The sequence below is a fragment of the Microtus oregoni genome, unplaced genomic scaffold (assembly GCF_018167655.1).
Source record: "Microtus oregoni isolate MIOR12 unplaced genomic scaffold, Mior012 000051F_ref0000332, whole genome shotgun sequence".
Taxonomy (NCBI): domain Eukaryota; kingdom Metazoa; phylum Chordata; class Mammalia; order Rodentia; family Cricetidae; genus Microtus; species Microtus oregoni.
This window is the reverse complement of record NW_024543811.1, coordinates 15,090,331-15,112,749: the sequence shown is the minus strand read 5'-3', so window position 1 is coordinate 15,112,749 and position 22,419 is coordinate 15,090,331. Positions and strand designations below refer to the sequence as shown.

Below are 22,419 nucleotides of genomic sequence, written 5' to 3'. Positions count from 1 at the left end.
TGGGGAGAACTTGGGGCAACGGGATGATTGGGATAAAGGAAGGTTGGATAGGGGAGCAGGGAATAGATGGATGGAAATAGAAAACACTATCCTGAGTGAGGTTACCCAGACCCAAAAAGATGAATATGGGATGTACTCACTCATAATTGGTTTCTAGCCATAAACAAGGGGCACGGAGTCTACAATTGGTGATCCCAAAGAAGCTAAGTAAGAAGGTGAACCAAAGGAAAAACATATAGTTGTCCTCTTGGCTATGGGAAGTAGACAAAATAGCCGGGGAGAAAATTGAGATCTTGGGGGTGGGGTGGGATGTGGGTAAAGGGAGATGGGGAGAGAAAAGGGAGAAGGGGAGAATGGGGGGAACTTGGGGAAAAAGGAGGATTGGGATAAAGGAAGGTTGGATAGGGGAGCACGGAAGCACAATTCTTAGTTAAGGGATCCACCTTAGAGTTGGCAAGAGACTTGAACCTAGAGTGGCTCCCAGATACCCAAGCCGAGGTCCCCAGTTAGTTCCTTGGGCAGCTGAGGATAGGGAACCTGAAATGACCCTATCCTATAGCAATACTGACGAATATCTTGCATATCATCATAGAACCTTCATCTGGTGATGGATGGAGATAGAGACAGAGACCCACACAGGAGCACTGGACTGAGCTCCCAAGGTCCAATGAGGAGCAGAAGGAGGGAGAACATGAGTAAAGAAGTCGGGACCACGAGGGGTGCATCCACCCACTGAGACAGTGGAGCTGATCTATTGGGAGTTTACCAAGACCAGCTGGACTGTGACTGAAAAAGCATGGGATAAAACTGGACTCTCTGAGCATGGCGAACAATGAGGGCTGATGAGAAGCCAAGGACAAAGGCATGAAGTTTTGAACCTATGTAATGTGCTGGCTTTGTGGGAGCCTAGCCAGTTTGGATGTTCATCTTCCTAGTAATGGACGGAGAGGGGAGGACCTAGGACTTACCACAGGGCAGGGAACCCTGACTGCTCTTTGGACTGGAGAGGGAGGGGGAGAGGAGTGGGGGGTGGGGGAGAAGGGTGGGAGGAGGGGGAGAAGGGTGGGAGGAGGGAGAGGGAAATGGGAGGCTGGGAGGAGGTGGAAACTTGTTTTTTTTTCTCCTTTTCTCAATAAAAAAATGGAAAAAAAAGATTGGAGGGTGTGGGAAAGAAAATCTGTGGAGGGAGTAGGAGGGGAGTGGGAATTTCGATTGGTATTTTTTAAGTAATAAAATAAAATAATAATAATAATAAAATTTACAGGCAATTGTATCAGCTAAAAAAAATCTTCAATGAGGCAAGGTAATGAAGACTCAAATGATAATCACAACATCTTTTTTCTTAAATGTGGATGTATCTTTTTAAGCCTTTGATATCTATGCTAATCATAGTGGTTAGATACCTAGAAGGGGACTAGGTAGGATTAGAGGGTCTCCCAAGTAGGAGAAATAGGACATGAACTTATATCATAAAATTATGGTGGTACACAATAGTGCAATTCTGATTGGATTTAAGACCCACTCGTGAGACAGAACCCAATGCTGACACTTCCCAGGTGTCTAAGAAACAAACTAAAAAGGCAATAGACAAGGGAAAAGCCCATATTCTGAAAAAGGAGTGTAGCAATAAAATAACTCTTAATTAAATTCTATTATACTTATAGAGAGATGCCTAACCAAGTGCAACTAGACAGATATTGGAGTCAGATTTGATAGATGACTTGAATGCACTGAATTCCGGACTCAATAGGACTGATGTACATATGAACTGACCAAAACTATGACAGAACATAGAAGAGCTACACAGGCTCTGACAGAGGGAAAGTGGGCATGAGGTCACAACATTGATTGATCAAGAAGCTCTCTGTTCTAGGGATCACTTATGTTGGGGACAGACTGGAGGTGTGGATGGATGCCATGGCCCAGGACACCATCACAGCAAAGGCCTTCTCTACTTAGCTGGCTAGGTAGCCTTGCTCATGTAGTTTAGGGAACTAGAGCTTGGTTCAAGTTCTGGTGGCTGCTGAGGAGTCTGAGCTGGAACACTAATTGACAGCCTTCATTCAGCCACCAAAAATGCAATGTCCCTCTGTAATTAGTGAACTTTCTTGAGAGTTTGTTCCGGACCAGGCATTTGCAGAGCACCTCGTCACCCAAGCCCCCCTTGTCCAAATCCACTAAAATGGCTTTATCTTAAAAAAGATGAAAAAGAAAAAATAATAAAAGCTCACTGTAACTTCTTTGAAAGAAAAATAGCTTTTTCCAATTGAGTCTCATTAACTTAACTTTAGAATAGGTCCCCAGCCCCAAGCATAGTGTAGCCCATTAACACAAACAGAACTGAATAGCATTTCTGTAGATGTTTTTCTCCAATGGATGCTGAGTTTATGTATTTTTTGTCTTACTGATGTCCTTTTGGGTTTTTTTTTTTTTTTTGCAGAGAAAAAGGCTGGGGATGATCTAGGAAAAACTGTGATAGGAATATAGTTCACGAAAATAACTTAATAAAAAGAAAATAATCCTCAAACAAAACATTTATCTAGGCACGTATTTGTGGTCCTATCTGACCTTCCTAAATAAACATTAATATGGTTATTTTCACTTACGATACATATTCTATCCATTCTCTTTGAAGCTGAAAACTTAAGACTATTCTTAATTAAGAATTTACTCTGTATTAAAATGTTATAAAATGGTAGTCATTTTATACATCTATATTAAGACACATTGTTTTCATAAAAGAAATAAAAGACCTAGGTAATTGTAGACTTGCAGAAAATATCACCTTCTGATGTAACCCAGAAAAATCATAATGCATGAAAAGGAAGCAAAATATCAAGAAAACGAGAAGCAATATGATAAAGAACCATTTTCTATAATTAATTGAACTTCCGGTTTAACTTTTCATGACGGTGAGGCACATCAGCTCCTGGCACACCAAGCTACTCCCAAGGGTAATGGGCATTGAAGAGGCTCCTATTGGAGTTGGTTAGCCATTTGGGTAAAAAACTACTCTTGGATGGACTGCTTAACTGGACATGCAGGATCCACAGAGAAATGACTGCTCAACTTGCCTAAAGGTGAGACGATTCTTCGGAGTTCCTGCTACATGAAAGAGCCTGCAGAACACAGAAGAAAGTGACTGACAAACTGCCAATCCAGGCAGACCTACCTTTGAAATTTCCTGCTTTACAGAAAAGTCTGCCAGATATTATGGGCCTGTAGGTTGAAGATGGATGCCCCAGTGGTACAGAAGAACTTTGGGTTATTGTCCAGGCAGTGAGATGTCTCTGTCAATTCTAGAATTTTGCAAGTTGCTTATACTGCACTTCCTGTTTACTTAGGTAATATTGTATCTTTCTGGAGTCTTTGATGGAGTTGAGGAATAAATGGTTATAATTACAGTTTTCCCTTAGATATTATAAAAGATAAAGTAGATATAAATATTGTAACTATTATTTTTTGCTTGATACCTGCTTTGTTATATGTAATTTTACTATGCTAAATTTAAAGCTTTCCTTTTTATTTACACAGAAAAGGGGAAATGATGTTGGAGGTCCTTCTGCCTTGCTTAATGAATAAAGAAAACTGGCTTGGCCTGACAGTGTAGAATAGAGGTAGGTGGGGAAACCTACACTGAATGCTGGGAGAAAGAAGGGCGGAGAGGCCATGGAGCTGCAGCATGCCGAAACTTTGCTGGTAAGCCACTGCCATGTAGCGATATACAGATTAATAGAGATGGGTTAAATTAAGATTTAAGAGTTAGCAAATAAGAAGACAGAGCTAGTGGGACAAGCAGTGGTTTAAATAATGTAGTTTCTGTGTGATTATTTTGGGTTAAAGCTAGCCAGGCAGCCAGGAATGAACAAGCGGCCCCTCCTCCAACAACTAGTAAAGATTTTATTGACACTTCTGCAAAAACAAAAAGAAAAAAATATACAACAACAACAACAACAAATATTGGCACTTACTTATGTGGGCATCCTTGGCAAATCTTCTGATCAGCAAAGGATCCTCCAAGGACATTACTTATCATGGTTGGATGTCCTAAAGCTTTAAAAGCTTCATCTAAACTATCCACCAAAGAATTAAAAAACTCTAATGCATCATGTTGTTCATGAAGATTAATAGGTTCACCCCAAAGCCTGTTAACAAATACATAGGTTAATCAATACAAGAAAGTACCAGATGCATTTAATTTCTGTAAAACAAATAAAAATAACAATGTAAGCTGAAAGAAATAATTAAAAACAAAATATAAGCTGAAACTCTATACCTATAGAAGAGACAAAAGAAACCAAGTGCATACTGCACTTAAGTAGTCATGATACTGCATTCAACCAATTACAACAGAAATTGGGTATAAGGCTAGAGAGATGGCCTAGGAGTTGACATGTGGTGTTCTACCAAAGCTAATGAGTTATAACCAAAGAAGTTTTGTTCCTGTAGCAGATGGGAACTAACAAAGATCCACATGTGGAGAATGTGCAGAGATTAAAGAGACACTGGAATACTCGGTTCCAAATGGGATATCTTCATCAAATCCCCTCCCTCAGGTCTCATAGAATTCAGGAGAGGGGATATAAAGATTCTAAGAGCTTCTCTGATGATAGCTGAGCAAAACACTGATCTGTGAGAACATCAAAATGCCATTAGTGGTTATTTTACTACTACATCAGTTAGAACAGTAGGATTTAGTTTTCACCTTGGCCTATAACTTACACAGTCTTAAGTTCTTAGCCACCAGACCTATCTCCTATAGTGGGCCTTATAGAGGATATGAATGTCACAAAGGAAACAATGTTCAAGACATAACATAAACATTACTGATGCACATATGAACTCACAGAGAGGGACTCAAGTCAGATCAGTCCCAGGGCTCATGAGAGAAAGTGGACATGATCCCTTAACCCAGAACCAATCTCCAACTGACAACTGCTTGTAAAGGAAAAAATATCCCCTATGTGGAGTATACAAACCACACTTAAGGGAGACTCCATGCCCAGCAGCAGACAGCCAATAGAAAACAAATTCAATAGAATTTAAAAAATAACTTTACCCCCTTTTAATTTGCCTATTTGATTTTTAAAGAGAAAGAGGAGGCATGGACTTGGATGGATAGGTAATATCTGGAAGAAGGGAAACCATGATCAGAATATGTATGAAAAACTATTTCCACATATATTTTTTCCTGTCTGTTCTCCGAGACTCAATCCCTGAGACTCATCCCTAGACCTTCAACAAAACACCAACTACAGACTGTCCCCCCACCACCCACATATTCATTGCTGGGAGGAATGCAAGCTGGTACAACCCCTTTGGATATCAGTGTGGCGATTTCTCAGAAAATTAGGAAACAATCTTCCTCAAGACCCAGCAACACCACTTTTGGGTATATATCCAAAGGATGCTCAATCGTGCCACAAGAACATGTGCCTAACTATGTTCATAGCAGCTTTGTTTGTCATAGCCAGAACCTGGAAACAACCTAAATGCCACTCGACTGAAGAATGGATAAGGAAAATGTGGCACAGTTACACAATGGGGTACTACATAGTAGAAAAAAATAACAACATCTTGAATTTTGCAGGAAAATTGATGGAGCTAGAAAACATTATTTTGAGTGAGGTAATCCAGACACAGAAAGACAATTATTACATGTACTCACTCATAGGTGGTTTTTAAACATAAAAAAGAGAAAGTCAGCCTACAAACTACAACCCAGAGAACTTAGACAACAATGAGGATACTAAGAGAGACTTACATATATCTAATCTACATGGGAAGTAGAAAGTAAAAAAGGACAAGATCTCCTGAGTAAATTGGAGCATGGGGACCTTGGGGGAGGGTTGAAGATGGAGGGGAGCAGAGAAAAATGTAGAGCTCAATAAATATCAATAAAAAAATTTAATTACTAGAATAGAATTAAAATGAATATACAGCATACCTAAACTTATGGGATATATGAAACTGGTTCTAAGAAAATTCAAAATAAAAAACTTGAAAGATCTAGAAACTTAGAAACACACCTGAAAGTTCCAGAACAAAAATAACCAATCATACCAAAGAATAGACAGCAAAAAAAATAATTAATCTGAGGGTTGAAATCAGTAAAATTTAAACAGAAAATACAAAGAATCAACTGAATAAAGAACTGGTTCTTTGAGAAAAATCAGGAAAATATATAAACGCTTACAGAAAAATATCCAAATTTACAAAATTAGAGATGGAAAGGGAGACGTAACAACAGATACTGAAGAAATCCAGAAAATTTTAAGGACATACATTTAAAAACATGTACTCCACCAAATTGAAAATTTTAAAAGAAACATGAATTTTCTAGATAGACACTACTTACTAAATTTAAATCAAGATCAGATGAACAATGTAAAGAGACCTAAAACCTCTAAGCAAATAGAGCCATCATGAAAAGTCACCCTCCTCCTGAAGCCCCAGGACCAAATGTTTTAGTGTAGAATTTCAACAGACTACATGGGTCTGCACAACATCTTATGTGTGTACATTATACAGCTGTTTCTTTGAGACAGGGTTTCTCTGTATAATAGTTCTGGCTGTTCTGGAACTTGCTTTGTAGATCAGGCTGGCCTCAATCTTGCAGAGATCTGACTGCCACTGTGTCCTGAGGGTTGGAACTACAGGCGTGTGCCACCATGCCCATCTTTTAGCTTAATATTTTTATGAGACTCCTGACTATGAGAATGAGTGGGTATCTGACTATTTTGCCCGCTCTTGGAGCCTCTTTTCTTTTGTTGAGTTATGTCAAACTTTGATACAATAGTATTTACTTCATCTTATGTTTTATTTTTGCAATGTGGGGTTATTATGTTTTAAAAGTCTGTTCTTTTCTAATAAGAGACAGAAAGGAGGTGGGTCCAGAGGTTAGAATCCATGACTACCATGGAGGAAGAATGGCAATGGAAGACAGGCACGGTGTTGAAACCCCAGAGTTTATATCTTGACTGAACAACCATGAGATAGAGAAAGCTAATCGGGAACGGTATGAGCTTTCGAAAATTTTATGTATCATTTTTTGGGGGGTGTCAAAATCCAACAAGCTTAATAGCACACATTAATTTCTGGGTCTCCCATTGTATTTATTATTGGTTCTTTACAAATTTTCACTGTTGGAATGTCTTACTAACTTTGAAAGAAGTCTGAAAAATGGAAAACATGAGTATTTAAGCTTTTAAAAAAGCTTTTCCTGAGATTTCTTTTTTCTTTTTCCCCTCAAATTAAATGGAAGTATGCCAATATATAGATACACAAACAAAAGTACTGGCTGTTTGGCAGAGGTTCAATATGAGGAATTACTTGATATTTCAACAAAAACCTTTAACTCCAATCCCAGGGAATCAACCCTTTGTAGGCTTCTGTTGGCAATGCAGGCATGTGGTTCATAAACATATTTTAAGGCAAACCACTCATTTACATAATAAAAATAAAGGGGAGGGAGAGAAGGGCATATCGACCTTTTCATATACTTATGAAAAAACCTGTGGAAGTCTGTTATCAGTCTTTTAAAGTGACCAGGAATCAAATGCTTTAAGAAATATATAAACAGAGATAACTAGATTATTTAAAGAATACATTTGATTTAATATACATGTTTATCTTTAAAGTCACTAATCAAGCTCATGAACAAATTCTGTACACTTCTAAGATTGCTTATAGTAAGTACTACACCTTCAGTGGGTGATGGTGAAATATACTTTTAACCCCAGCACTTGGAAATCATGGAAAGGAAGATCATTCTTGAGTTCTAGGACAACATAACCCTGTATCAAAAGACAAAACCACAATACCCGGCACAAGAAGCCCTCTTTTGAGTTATCGGCTAGAGCTGCCCAAAAGACTCTCCCAAGCATACAATGTATTGCTACTGCCTTTGGTTACTTCCATAAGTAGTAACTAAGTCTCTACTGTTGTAGACTCCATGCACCTCAAAAACAGGACCCAGTGCTGTAACTGACCTGAATGATCTCTCTTTGAGGACCAGCTTTTATGAGCCAAAAAGCCCACAAAGCTTACAAAATCCTACACAAAGATAATGATGGCTATGAACAACATTAAGGAGAAATATGACATGGTAACCCTATGGTGCAGTAGTGTTACACAACTTGGTGGTAATAAAAAACTCTCCTAATTGTACTTAAGACCAGAAGAGAGAAACCATGTCCAGTGTTGGAAATATAGCTTATTCAGTGCTAATCAAATCACGGTTATAAGAGAATCTAAAATCTCTAGTTTAGCACAAAATACTTAGCAACAATCTATAATCATTTGTGTTTATACTCACAAAAAATGTAGTCTTCACTCCTCATCAAGAAAATTTCTCTTTACAACAGAGATCCCTACGTAATGGTAGAAGCAACATTCCATCCTGAGTGAGTTAACCCAGACCCAGGAAGATGATCATGGTAGTACTCACTCATAAGGGATACTAACTGTAAAGCAAAGGATAATGAGCATATATATCGTTCCCAGAGAAGCTAAGAGACAAGATGAACCCTAAGAGAAACATATATAGATTCCCTTGGAAAAAGGGAAATAGACAAATCTCCTGAGAAAATTGGAAGAATAGGGGTGGGAGGAGAAGGAAAGGCAAAACAGGAGGAATGGAGAAGGGGAGGGGAGAACTCAAGGAAATGGGATAATCAAGATGGGGGAAGGACAGAGAAGGAGAGCAAGAAAGGAGGTATCTTGATTTAGGGAGCCACTATGGGGCTAGCAAGAAACCTGGCACTAGAGAAATTCCTAGGATCCACAAGGATGACCCGAATCAATGGTGGAAAGGTGAATGAACTGGCTTTGCCCTGTAGCCAGATTGATGACTATCTTAAATGTAACCATAGAACCTTCATTCATCAACTGACGGAAGCATAGGCAGAGCACCACAGTGCAGTACTGCTCTGAGCTCCCAAATTCCAGTTGAAGAGTAGGAGGAGGAGTAAGAATATGAGCAAAGAGGTCAAGACCATGATGGGGACACCCACTGAAACAGTGTACCTGACTTAATAGGAGCTCACCAACTCTGTCCAGATAGGGAAGGAACTAGCATAGGACTAAACTAGACCCTCCGAATGTGGGTGATAGTTGAATGACTGAGACAGACTGCCAGGCTACTGGCATTAGGATTTCTCTCTACTTTATGTATTGACTAGGAGACCTTGCTCAACCTAGATATAACAGGGAGGGCTTTGCTCCTTCCTCAGAGCAATGTGTTTACCCTCTTTGAGGAGCAGATGGGGGTGGAATGGGGGTAGGGTGGAAGGATGGGAGGAGGAGAGGGAAAGAGAACTGGGATTGGTATGTGAAATGAAAAAAAGATAGTTTTGTTTTTCTTTTTAATTAAAAAAGAAAACAAAAAGCATTCAAAGTATAGAATTGTGAAGTCCAGTCCCATGGGATACATGATGTGGCATTCCCCTTCTATACGCTGTGATTATGTCTTTCATTACTATTGGCTAATAAAGAAGCTGCTTTGGCATATGGCAGGGCAGAATATAGCCAAGCTGGAAAAGATATAAAGAAGAGAGTAGGCAGAGTCAAAGAGATGCCACGTCATTGCCAAAGGAGAAAGACTCCAGAACTGTACTGGTAAATCACAGTCTTGTGGTGATACACAGATTAATAGAAATGGGCTAATTTAAGATATATGAGCTAGCTAGAAATATGCCTAAGCTATTGGCCAAAGAGTGTTTTAATTTAATTAATATAGTTTCTGTGTGATTATTTGGGTCTGGGCAGCCAGGAAACCAACAAGCAGTCTCCATTTACAGATACACCTACAAAACAGTTGCAGAAATGGTTCAGGGAGCACTGCAGAAAAAAGTTACTACCTTTTGCAACGAATTTTCAAGAACCAAAAGATCAGAAAGTTTGATAAGAGAATTTGCCTCCTAGTAATATCAGAAACCACATCCATGAAGTCTTATCAATGAGAATGTCAAAATATGAACTGAACAAAGACACCAATTAACATGCCAAACTAGACAGCCCATAAGGTCTCAAGTCTACACAAAGCAGCAAAAAGCAACTAAGGATTGCTCTCAGGTATGAGAAATAGTCTCAGAGAAGAACAACAACATCTGTTGTTGACTACCAAATGGCAAATTTTGAAAACAAACATAGGCAGTAACATAGAAAATGTGGTCACGAATTTCAAAGGTGGGAGAGGTATAGGGGCGTTGAAAGGAAGGAAAGTAAAGGGGAAAATGCTTTAATTTATATTAAAATCCAAAACAATAAAAGAGGAACCTGATGCCTTTGCAGAAGATCTGGGTTTGGATGCTAGCAACAACATGGTGGTTTATAACCACCTGTAACATCCAGTTCTGAGGAACTGATTCTATCTTCTGGCCTACATAGGCACCAGCACACATGGGAGGCAAAACACTAATATACATAAAATCAAAATAAAATCTTTAAAAATAATACTATTATAATACTTTTATCATTTGAATTTTGATACAAAAGCACACTAAAACATATTGTATGTCTAGAATATGAATAGTATGAATGGATAGTTATGGCACTGCTAGTATCAATATCATAAAAAGGTATGTGGGAGGCCACAAATATATTTTACTCAATTAAAAATATCTTATATTTTAATACATTTTAATACATATTATTATAAAAGGCAATCCATAGTTTTATAGAAATATATATGTTTTGTTTTCTTCCTCAGTTGTAATATGTACAATTATTCAGTGGGATACTACTGTTATCATGCAAATAATACATAACTTAGTGGTAGAGTACTTTTGGAGAAATCTGAAAATTGGAGTAATATGGAAGAACAAAATTAGAAATAGTGCCTAGAAAAGTAAACCTTTTGGCACATCTGGGGATAAAATAGCAAAAAGAAATAGCAGAAACAGGTAAGAACAAAGCATAGCTTAAAGTACAGAATCAAACAATGTGGTATTGCATATAAATATCATTATGATCTACAACAGCATGATGTGGGTGGGAAGTCTTGTAAATATGTTGCTTTTATTGGTTAATAAAGGTGTTTGGCCAGTGGCTTGGCAGAATAGAGCTATACAGAAAAACTAAACTGAATGCTAGGAGAAAGAAAGAGAGTCAAAGAGATGCCATGCAGTTGCCACCAGGGACAGATATGCTGGAACCCTGAAGGTAAGCCACAGCCACATGGCAGATACATGGGTTGTAATAAAAATGGGTTAATTTAAGATGTAAGAATTACCCAGAAATATGCTTAAGCTATTGGCCAAACACTATTACAAATAATATAGTTTCTGAATGATTGATTATTTTGTGTTCTGGGCAGCCGGGAACAAATGAGCGACGACTGACTACAGTAGCGGTTCATCTGAATGGAATTAAATTTATACTGAAACACACAAATTGAGTCATTGTACTATAAATATCCAACTGTAAAGGAAAAATAAAATGACACATTAAAAGAACTTGCAGTAAGTAGAACAGAAATAAGTGGTCACAAGTTAGAAGAGCCCTGTTCCAAATAATCTTTAAATAGACAGTGAAGTGCCTGGATAAAAGAACTTTACATTCTTATTGTTCTGGCTAGTTTTGTGGTCAGCTTGACCCAAGCTGGTTTATTTTAGAAGAGGAACTTCAACTGAGAAAAAGATCCTACGAGACTAGCCTATGGAGCATTTTCTTAATTGATGACTGACTCTATATATTTGGTGCCACCTCTGGGATGGCTGCATCGGTATATGAGGAACACATGAAGAGCAAGACATAGGAACGCATGAAGAGCAAGACATATTTCAGATTCTTGCATTCATGTTACTGCCCAGACTCCTCAGCACTGGAATATGATCGAGAGTTATAAGAAGCAAAGTTTTCCTCCTCAAATTGTTTATGGTGTTTTATCAAAGCAATAGAAACCCAAATTAAGATACTTCTTAAATATTAGAGCTCTTTTCCTAAAAAGGAAAAAGAAATGTAATGTAACTTACACATAAAAAGTGAGGGAACTAATGTCAAAATTAAAAACACTTCAAAAAAAGGGCAAAGAACAAATCCTAAACTCAAAAAATATTAAAAATGAAAAACAGCACTTATATGTAATGAACCCGAAAGTATGCTTCTTAAAATTCATATGGAAAAAAAAATAAACAAAATAATGAGTAGTGAAATGTTTACTGATAGTAAAAACATTTTATTTACATACAATGATGGATGACAATCATGCTTAAAGGCGTTGGTGGTTCTCGCCTTTAATTCCAGAACGTGGAATGCAGAGGTAGGCAGATCTCTCCGAGTTCAATGCCAGTTTGATTTACAGAGCTGGTTCAAGGACAGGCTCCAAAGCTACACAGAGAAACTGTCTCAGTAAACCAAAAAGAAAAATTTGAAAACTTGGCATGGTTGCAGTATTGAATGTTAGTGTGCGCCAGACAAATTCTTGTCTAAAAAGTAAACAAACCAAAGACAAACAAGAAAACACACCAAAAAGGAAATTCTCATCCATAATCTTACAAACACAGAGACTGATGATGAAATAAGCTTGATATTTGCTTTAGTTGAAAAGTATTGGTTTCAAATAACTATAAACTATAAATTTCATTTTATGAATTAGAAAATAAAAGCAAGATAAGACAAAAGTACAAGAGTTCTATAGTTTGAAGAATAGGGATTATTTGTTATCTCAATTTTTATACTTACTATTCGTGACAATAGAATAAGAAAAAAACAGAGTAAAAATGACATCTGGAAAACTACCATTATTTAAACATTACAACAAATATCCCAATCTTTATCTTTAAAAGCATAACTAAATTATATAAAAACATAAATAAAATTCACACATAATTTACCTGAATTGTTGCCAGAATCCTCTGGGCACATAGTATTGTAGTTGAGAAGAAGCTAAATGTCCAAAGATTATCTGAAGGTGTTTTAAAACACCAATGTTGTACTCTTTTCTATCTTCTACTTTACTTAATGTGGGTTTGTCTTCAAACTGATGAGGATATCCAAATATATCTCTGGGATCAACATGACTCTAGGGATTAGCAAAAACACAAAATAATAATGAGCTAACCTACATTTTCAAATACAACAAAATAAGTTTAAATAGAAACTACGTAGGGAATACATTAGTAGTGTCTTAACATTACATTGAATTTCCTGTTTGTAAAACACATTTCAATTTATACGATTATTTATTTCCAGGTGGGCTGTTATGAACCATTTTAGATGTAATAAAATACAATTGGGGAAATGGTATAGTGGGTAAGATAACTTGATGTTACCAGTACAAAGTGAATATAGCTGGATATGCCTTGTAATCCCAGCACTAGGAGGCAGAGAAAGGTAGACCAGACCATGACAACTCTCTTGTTATTTTAAATAGCAGAACTAATAAAATTTCTACTTAGTGAAAATTTCTGACTTAAGGGAGCAACGTAAAGTGAGATAGAGGAAGAAACTTTTCATCGTCTGGCTTCTGCATGTGCATGCATAGCAATCCACCCCACCAGAACACACAGAGTTACTAAAAAAATAATAACATTGATTAACAGTCTAAATTTTAGTCAATTAGACTAGAAAGGAAACAAATGAACACGCGCAGATTATAAAATTTATAGTATTCAGTATCATCTTAAGGAAGCAATACTTTATCTGTGCTTTATATTTCTATGACATGAGAACTACTAACACCTAATATTAGAATATTTAAGAGGAACCCACCACAATTGTTCTAAATGATATAGTCCCTTTGTAGTTATGTGGGCAGAATTCAGTGGTTATACAACTTAGCTGTTTATTGGAAAACTAAGCATCTTTTTATATGCTTTGTCCTGCACCTAAAGTTCATAATATAAAGGAGTATTCATAATCTTGGTAGAGAAGAAAGCATACAAGCAGGCAATATATGGTAGTACAGACAACATGAAACACAACATAACAAATCACAAAAGTGAAACATTTAATTTCAATTTTTATATATTGTTTGTATCATTTACTTGTAGTTAGCATAATTAGATATCTTTATCAGCACTGAATCAACAATCTAGAAGTAGCATGATCTACTAGAATCTCGAAGTTCAAATGGCCATGTATAACCCAAATCCAAAAGAGAAAACATACACAGGTCTCTTATTAGGTAAAATAACCATGCTTTTTCTTCTGCAGAAGACACAGGTTTGGTTCTCAGTACCCAAAGGGCGGATAATAATAGTCTATCACTGAAGTTCAGAGAATCTAATATACTCTTATCGTTTTTGCAGGCACTGTGGTACATTCATGTGGCACGCACGCACACACGCATGCACGCGCGCGCGCGCGCGCACACACACACACACACACAGAGATTATATGTATGTACACACACATACATGCAGGAAAAACTCAAATACACAAAATAAAAGTTTAATAGAACAAAAATCAAAACAAACACCAAAACACAAAACAAAAACCTATCCTAAAATCATGTGACAGAGCACCCATTTGGAAACATAAATGGACTCAGATAGAAAAAAAAATCTGAGTAGAAAGAACAAGGCTAGAGATTGTCAATTCCAGATTTTAAGATTTATTACCTCTCTACAGAAATAAAAACAAATGGTACTGGCATAAAACAGATACGATGGCATATAAGCAAGCAAGAGTCAAATGAATATACATAACTCCATCAATTTAATCTCTGACAAAGATGTAAAAACACACAGTGAAGAAAAAAAAGTGCTTAAAAATCGGGATGTCCCCATGAAGAATCATAAAATCAGGCCTGTACACCTATCATCCTGCACAAAAATAACTCCACATGGACCTAATTTTACCTTGAAACCTGTTAACACTGAACGGAAACACTGGTAATACCTTACATATATAGATAAAGAAATGATTTGATTTTCTGCTTATGATTTTCCAAGAATTAAGGCCAATAATTGACAAGTGGGACTTCATAAAATGAAAAAAAGCTTCTACACAGCTAAAAAAACAATCAAGACAACAACAAAAAATGGTAAAAAGGAACCCACAGAATGGGAAACTTTGCCAGCTGTACATCTGATACAGAATATTCAAATATATACAGGCATCCCTCAAAAAAGTCAAGGAAACAAATGATACAGATATGGGCTATGCATATGAGTAGAATCCCAAAAGACACAAAAAATGGGTAAGAAGTATCTAAAAACAGACAAACCAAGCAACTGACAAACAAAAAAATTACAACCATTCAATAGTCTTAGGAATTATGGAAATACGGAATCCTAACAATGTTGAAACTTCATCTGACATCAGTCAGAATGGCAAAAATCAACAAAATGATCAAAAATTAAAGATGAACAAGATGTAGAAAAGGGGGCATATTCCTTTATTGTTGGCAGGCTTACAAATTGGTCCAGCCACTCTGGAAATCAGTATGGAGAAACCTCAAAAAGTTAAAAATAAATTTAACATGCAATCCAGTTTTCTGTGCCAAATGCCCAAAGAACAATACCCTGCTCCATTAATTTCTACTCTCCTGATGATAGCCAGAAAATGGAAACAACATTTAACCAACAAATAGCTAATTAAAATATGAGACGTATACTATAAAATACTATTCAGCTGTACGAAAACCTAAAATGTAATCAGCAGATAGACATCATATTGATTGACTTAACCTAGACTCAAAAAGACAAAGGCTACACATTCTCTCAACTGGGGTTCCTTGCTGCAAATTGTCAGATGTGAGTAAGTTACTGCAAGTAATGCAGAAACCAGAAAAAGTAAAAGCTGTAAGAATATTTTTAATAAGTGTGTGTATAGTTTATGTTAAGTTATGCTCAATTTGACCTGGCAATGCTCTTCACAAGAGCTATATATACTAGCAAAATCCCAGAAAGTCATGAGACAATCCCTTTTGAGTTGTCCAGGATGCTCAAGAGACTCTCAAAAACAATTTGGGCTACTGCTGTTTCCCTTGGTTGTCTCCCAGAGTTTGAGTGTATGTCTTTATTGCATAAGAAAACATATGGAGGGTCCAACCTGGATTGGGCCTGGAAGCCTAATTGATAAGTACACTAGTTTTCATAGAAAGGAAGGGAAACAATCAAATCGAGCTGTTTTGACTATGAACCACAACAAAAACCAGTGTGACTAGACACCCGTAAAGGTGAAATATCAGCACTGACAACAGGTGTAAGCCATAGCTCTCCACTTGGACTTAACCAATTAACAGGAGGCAAATCATGCCTGGTACTGGAAACCCAGCTTAACTACTTGGTGCTAATTAGATCATGGATCTTAATAAAGAATTTACTACTGACACATTAATAAGCCAGTGTATCTCAAAATTGAGTTCTAAATATTTTTCCTTATACCTTCATCAAAGAAAGGTGGTGGTGGGAGAAAATAGGAAATGATAATTATATTTTAATAAAAGCGTAAACAGAATCATGCTAGTTATAAATATTTTTATTATAACTTAACTTCTGTCCACTTTTGCTTCATTTGAGTACATTCAGTGGGTACTGTGTAATATTTCATTTGTATTTTAATAAAGTTTAGAGAGTAAAATAGCTGCACCGATCATGCTTATACACCAGCTCTCACAGTATTTTGAGGATTCTTGGAGGCAGGATTGCCATTTCAGACTGAGGTAAAGGTAAGAGCCAGTTGGCTGGTTGTTCTGCTTTTCTGACCTTCAGGTTGAACCCCAATTTCTGTTTCTGCGTTTTTAATAATCATGCAACAAGGTACTGATTATCTGCTAATGTTTGTTAATGTTATCAGTGAATTATATAGTATTGCTGAAGAAACAGCTCTGTTCCATCAAAAGGAACTAAGATTTGATTAAAACACTAAGGGAACGCTATGAAAAAGGATAGTTTATAAAAAAAAATAGCAGGAAAGCTTTACAATAGATTGGGTACACAGTAAGGATAATTGCCGAAAATAGTTAAAAACTAATTATACTTAAGACATCACAGAAAACAGGAATACATCAACTGTATTTGTTTGAGGGAAGAACATAAAACAAGTAAAATTTTCTATTGTACTTTCCAATCTGTAGTATATAATGGGGTATTATAATACCCTAGACGCACCAAATCAGACATTATTCTACCACCAGCATCAAAGACAGTAGAGGATACTATTAAAAGTATAACAACCTGAGAGAGAACTGGGAATACCTGGTTTTAGGATTTGAAAAAATAATACAAAAAGTGACTGAAACTTACCTTACTGTCCTGCTTTTCATCCTTGAATGTATCATCATTTATATTACTCCCTATGTTTTCAATTGAAAGAATACTATTCCTGATAAGAGGAATCATGTATAGTTGCTGGATCACTGAGTTCATATAACAAGTAGCACCAGCATTTTTGAGTCCCACAAATCCTTTTGGTGGGCGCGGTCCAACAGGTGGTAGATATTCCCACTCAGTAAGTGCTTCACAAGCTGAGAGAAGAAAATAAAATGTTTACAGCAAGAAAGTGATGCTTCTAATTTACAACTCTTTTAGGCTAAGAAATTACTATTAGGAACTTTTTATTTTAAAGCACAAGATTTGGAATACTAAAATTTTCCTTTAGCAATGAGTCAAACTGATTTCATAATTTTATTGACATTACTTCTATATTTCTTAGAAATATTAGTATAAGATAGGATTGCATATTATTTAATATTTTAATAATTTAGTGTTATATAATAAATTTATACTGCATAACACTAATTAGGACTATATACTAAATTTCTGTAATTTAGTAAGACAATAATTTAAAGAATAAACATTAAAAATAGTTTGTACTTTTAAAAATTAGTATGCTCACAGAATGGTTTTGGTGCACACCTTTAATCCCAGCACTCAGGAGGCAGAGGCAGGTGGATCTTTGTGAGTTTGAGGCCAGCCTACTCTACAAATTTAGTTCCAAAATAGCCTCAAAAGCTACAAAGAAACTCTGTCTCAAAATACCAAACAAAAACAGACCAAACAAACCAAACCGAAACCAAACAAAACACACCCCAAACCAACCTTAGTATGGTCAATTTAGTATGAACAGAACTATACAGAAACAGTCCAAACGTCTTAGTTTTAAATATAAAATCACTTACCTTCAAGCCACAGTTCTACTCATAAAAAAAAAGGTTCTTCCACATAAATATTTACTGTTCCTCATAATAAAGTGAAAAATTTATTTTGCTCTCTGGAGTAGTGGCCCTAAACATTCCCAATGCTGATACCCTTTATTTAGTTCAGTGGTAACTGCCTCAACTATTTCATTGCTGTGTCATAGTGTGATTTTGCTATGCTTGTGAATTTTAAGTATCTGTGTTTTCTGGCAGTTTTATGAAACCTCTGGAAAAGGAGCATTTGATCCATAATGGGGTCCTGACCCACAGGTTGAGAACCACTGGTTTAGATCTAGCTTTATAACAAGGGAAGTAGATAGTAAAACTGAAATTACTGTGAGAACTATTATTTTATATGTCCAATACTTAGCAAAAATCCAAAAGCAATTTAAAAATCATCAAAAATCTGTAAATTACAAAAATTAAAATATATTAAATTGAAATTCATACCATTAATAGTTATAATCAGACCTCTAGCTGAGCTTATGCACACCTTTAATTTCAATACCTGGGCAGAGGCATATTGAGCTCTATGAGTTCAAGGTCAACATGGCCTATTAGTAAGTACCAGGCCTACTTAGACCCTGTCTCAAGAAAAACACCAACAAAACAAACCAACAAGAATCAGACATCAAGATGCTGCTAAATATATTAACTATAAAATAAAGTTGAGAATATTGCATTTACTACATCTCTACTTATATGGGGTGGGAAAAATCAACCTAAGCAGATATAATGTATGGGTGTGTGTGTGTGTGTGTGCGCGCGCGTGCGCACACACGTGTGGCTATCTGTATGTATACATGTAGTATATGTACAACTTGCATATCCCTATTACTAAAACAGGAATATGGAATACATGGGAAGTTAACAGTTTTTGTATGCATTTTGGTATCTTTGAAAACTAGCAATGCAAAAAGCATTTTCTGTGCAGCAATGGTTTTACCCAGAAAGATTTGTTTCTTGTACTTGTTTAATAAAATGCTGTTTGGCCAGTAGCCAGGCAGGTGGTGTGACCAGGCTGAAAATAGAGGTGGGACAATGAGAACAGGAGAATTCTGGGAAGATGAAAAGTCAGTCTGCAGTTGTCAACAGACACAGAGCAAGTAAATGAGAATGCCTCACTGAAAAAGGTACCAAGGTGTATGGCTAACACAGAAAAGAATTATGGGTTACTGTACAATGTAAGAATTAGTTATTACAAAGCCTGAGCTAATTTGTCAATCAGTTTATAATTAATGTAGACCTCTGTGTGTTTTATGGGACTGAACGGCTGTGGGACCAGGAAGGACAGAAATCTCTGTCAACAAGTATCAGAGGAAAAAAACAAATTCTGACAAATAAGTTTTTCATTACAAGTTCATTATAAGTTTACCACAACAAAGAATTTCAGCATTTATTTAATAATATAAGAACAAAAGGTATAACAGAATCTATGACAGAATTTCAGGTCTTATATTTCTGTTAAATAATGTAACAAATTTAATAAACTATCATGCTTTTCTACTAAAATGAGTTCATGTTTTCATTATAATTAAAATTATCTAGCCCCATGCTCCATTCCACATGATTCAAAACAGAGAGCTTGCTATACTGCCGAGTGGCCTTCTTTAACTTCCTGTGGATAGCACTGTGGCTGGCCTCAAATTCATCCTTTTCCTCCACTCTTCCCAGTCTTAGGATTATTGGCATGCAGCTCTAAGTTTAGCTTGACTTTCCTTTTAAGTTTAAAACTCTTGTAAAATCTTCAGAGTCACTTCATGGAACTCTGAGGGCATGGAAAGCATAGTAAGTCACCTAAATATTCTCTTTGAACCTTAAAAATAAGCCTATTCTCAGAACTCAAGAAACATTAAATGACCTCCATAGTAGGGTATGAAATTCTTTCCAATATCTTGTGTAAAAATATTTATATCTGTGGCATTTATTGTTAAACTTTATTATTAAATTACATACAACACTTGTGATACTTTCAATAATGTAATTTTTCTGTTTGCAGACATTTTAATTTTAAACACTGGAATACTAAGAAACAATAAAAAAACTTTACATTTTACTTACTTGTTCTTGTTGTGCTTAAATAATACATTTCAGTCAAACAGTTTACTATCTGATTAAGATTCCTTACACAGCCAAAAGCCAAGGCTACGAGTAGTTCAAACCCAGCATTAACTGTAGTTGGTGAACCACAGACTGGAACAGCTTGCTTGGCTGGCAGTTCTCCACTACTCATATATTGGAGGTAAGCTTTAGATGCAGGAAAGATGAAATCATCAATTAGTTCCTAAGGAGTTAAAAAAAAGACATTGTCCATTATTTTATATTTTATATTTATTACATTATAAATATATTTTTAGAAAAACAAATCTCTTATAAGAAATTACTTTTGTAATTTGACATTTAACTACTTAACTCAAAAAGCAGTTTCAGAAATCCTAACAAGACATTAATAAAACAAAGTAATTAATGAATACCAATTTTCTAGACAAAACAAGTGACGAATCATATACTAACTTTAAGTTCATTTTAAATATCAACAAAATACATCCCAGTTATACAAAGCACAAAAAAGATCACCAAAAACCAAAAAAACAAAACAAGTATTTTAAGAAATTCTCACTGTCAACACAATCCTGGGAAGAATTCAGATGTAGCAAACAGCAAATCTTATACAGCTGCTTAGTGATCCTATATTCTATCTGTATTCTTTTGTATAATTATGTTTATTAACAGTTATGAGCACCCTTTTTATTATCATCTCTTGCAGCAAAGGTCTTGGGAAAGAACAAACCAAGAGTCACTGAAAACTGTGTGTGATAAAATCCATGACATCACTAACCCTGTTTCCCATATGTCCCCAGAAGATAGTCATTAAATGAAAAAAAAATCACAGCATATTTTTGGAAAAGGAGAACACAGAGGCACCCAAATGATAATGATAGTCCATTTGGGGGTGGAACAAGAAAGTTTGGAGTAAATACACTGTATACATGAATGAAACTATCAAAGAATAAAAGATTAAAAAAAATTGCAAAGTAATTCAAAACTTTAAAAATTAAGGATTTTATTAAGATAAAGTTTTTTAAAAGATAGGCTTTTTACAAGAATTTTTTAAAGAGAAAAAGAGAAGGAGAGAAGAAAAGAGGAAGAGGGGGAGAAGAGAAGGGGAGTGGAAGGGAAAGAGAAATAACAAACATGGGTGAACAGAAAGCAGGGAAATCAAAACATGCAAAAATATTTTAATAAGAGAAAAATAATAAAAGCTGGCTTAAACTTCAGCTTAACAAAAAATATTATTTTCAAAGATATAGCCTATTAATGAGTTTTATCAAAAACATGGTAACATATGAAGTGTTTCAACAGTTTGCTTTTTCTTCCTTTGGATAAAGAACTCACTTGTGTATCCTTTTGGATGACACGGAACCTTGCCTACCTTAGCCTCTGGAATCCTAGAAAGAAGCATATGTGTCCTCATGTTGGTGAATAGTTCAGAATTACAATTTAAAAATAAGGAGTTGAAGAACATGGTTTAGTAGGTAAAAATAATCTGATTTCAAAACCCTAGAACCCATGTAAAAATGGGCGCAATATTAAGCATCTACAATCCAAGATTTACTAAAGCGTGGACACGCAGAAGAGGACAACTCCAGGAAGCTTGTAGGTCATCTAATGTGGTGTATTTGGTGGTGAATAACAAGGAGTCTCAATTTCAAACAAGGTGGAAGGCTACACATCTACCCCAGTATGCACACACCTGCACTTATTCATACAAACACACACAAAAGCAGTTGAATTTAGAACTTACTTTAACAAGATTAGTACCTCCTTTTTCACAACCAATATGGTATTTTTTCTCTGGAGTTTGAAAGGCTAGTAACTCTTTTGTTACTCCAAGATGGCCTTCCAAGATCGGATCTTCAACACCTGCTTCACCTGAGTCTTTAACACAATCCTACCAAAGAAAAAAATAATACCAGTCTAACCTATGAGGATAAACAAAGGGGCAGGAAGTCACAATTAAAAAAAAAGCTCTAAGAATGCATGTATAATTTCTCTGTACAGATAGTTATTTTGAAGTTATACAATCCCAGGGAAAGAGAAATTTCTATGGCAACAATTAGAATTTGAGGTCACAACTGTCCTTTAATATTATAAAATATAAACAGGGCGGCTAGATAACGAAAATGGGTTATCTAGTACCAAACAAAATAATGCTGGTTCAGTTAACTTTCAGCATTTTAAGGCTTTACATACTAATAGAATAATGCCTATTTTAATGACAAAATTTTGAACTACAGATTATATAAAATATATAATTTGGTAAATTTAAC

The 22,419-nt window shown here is 35.9% G+C and overlaps 1 protein-coding gene across 1 annotated transcript in view; it reads right to left on the bottom strand.

Annotated features, from left to right (window-relative positions):
• LOC121437306 (probable ubiquitin carboxyl-terminal hydrolase FAF-X) overlaps positions 1 to 22,419 on the bottom strand; it is a 153,978-nt gene that overhangs the window by 25,644 nt on the left and 105,915 nt on the right. The window contains 5 exon segments of the mRNA XM_041637168.1: positions 3,972 to 4,145; positions 12,837 to 13,024; positions 17,196 to 17,416; positions 20,150 to 20,372; positions 21,894 to 22,040. Of these exon segments, the coding sequence (XP_041493102.1) occupies positions 3,972 to 4,145; positions 12,837 to 13,024; positions 17,196 to 17,416; positions 20,150 to 20,372; positions 21,894 to 22,040 (953 nt within the window).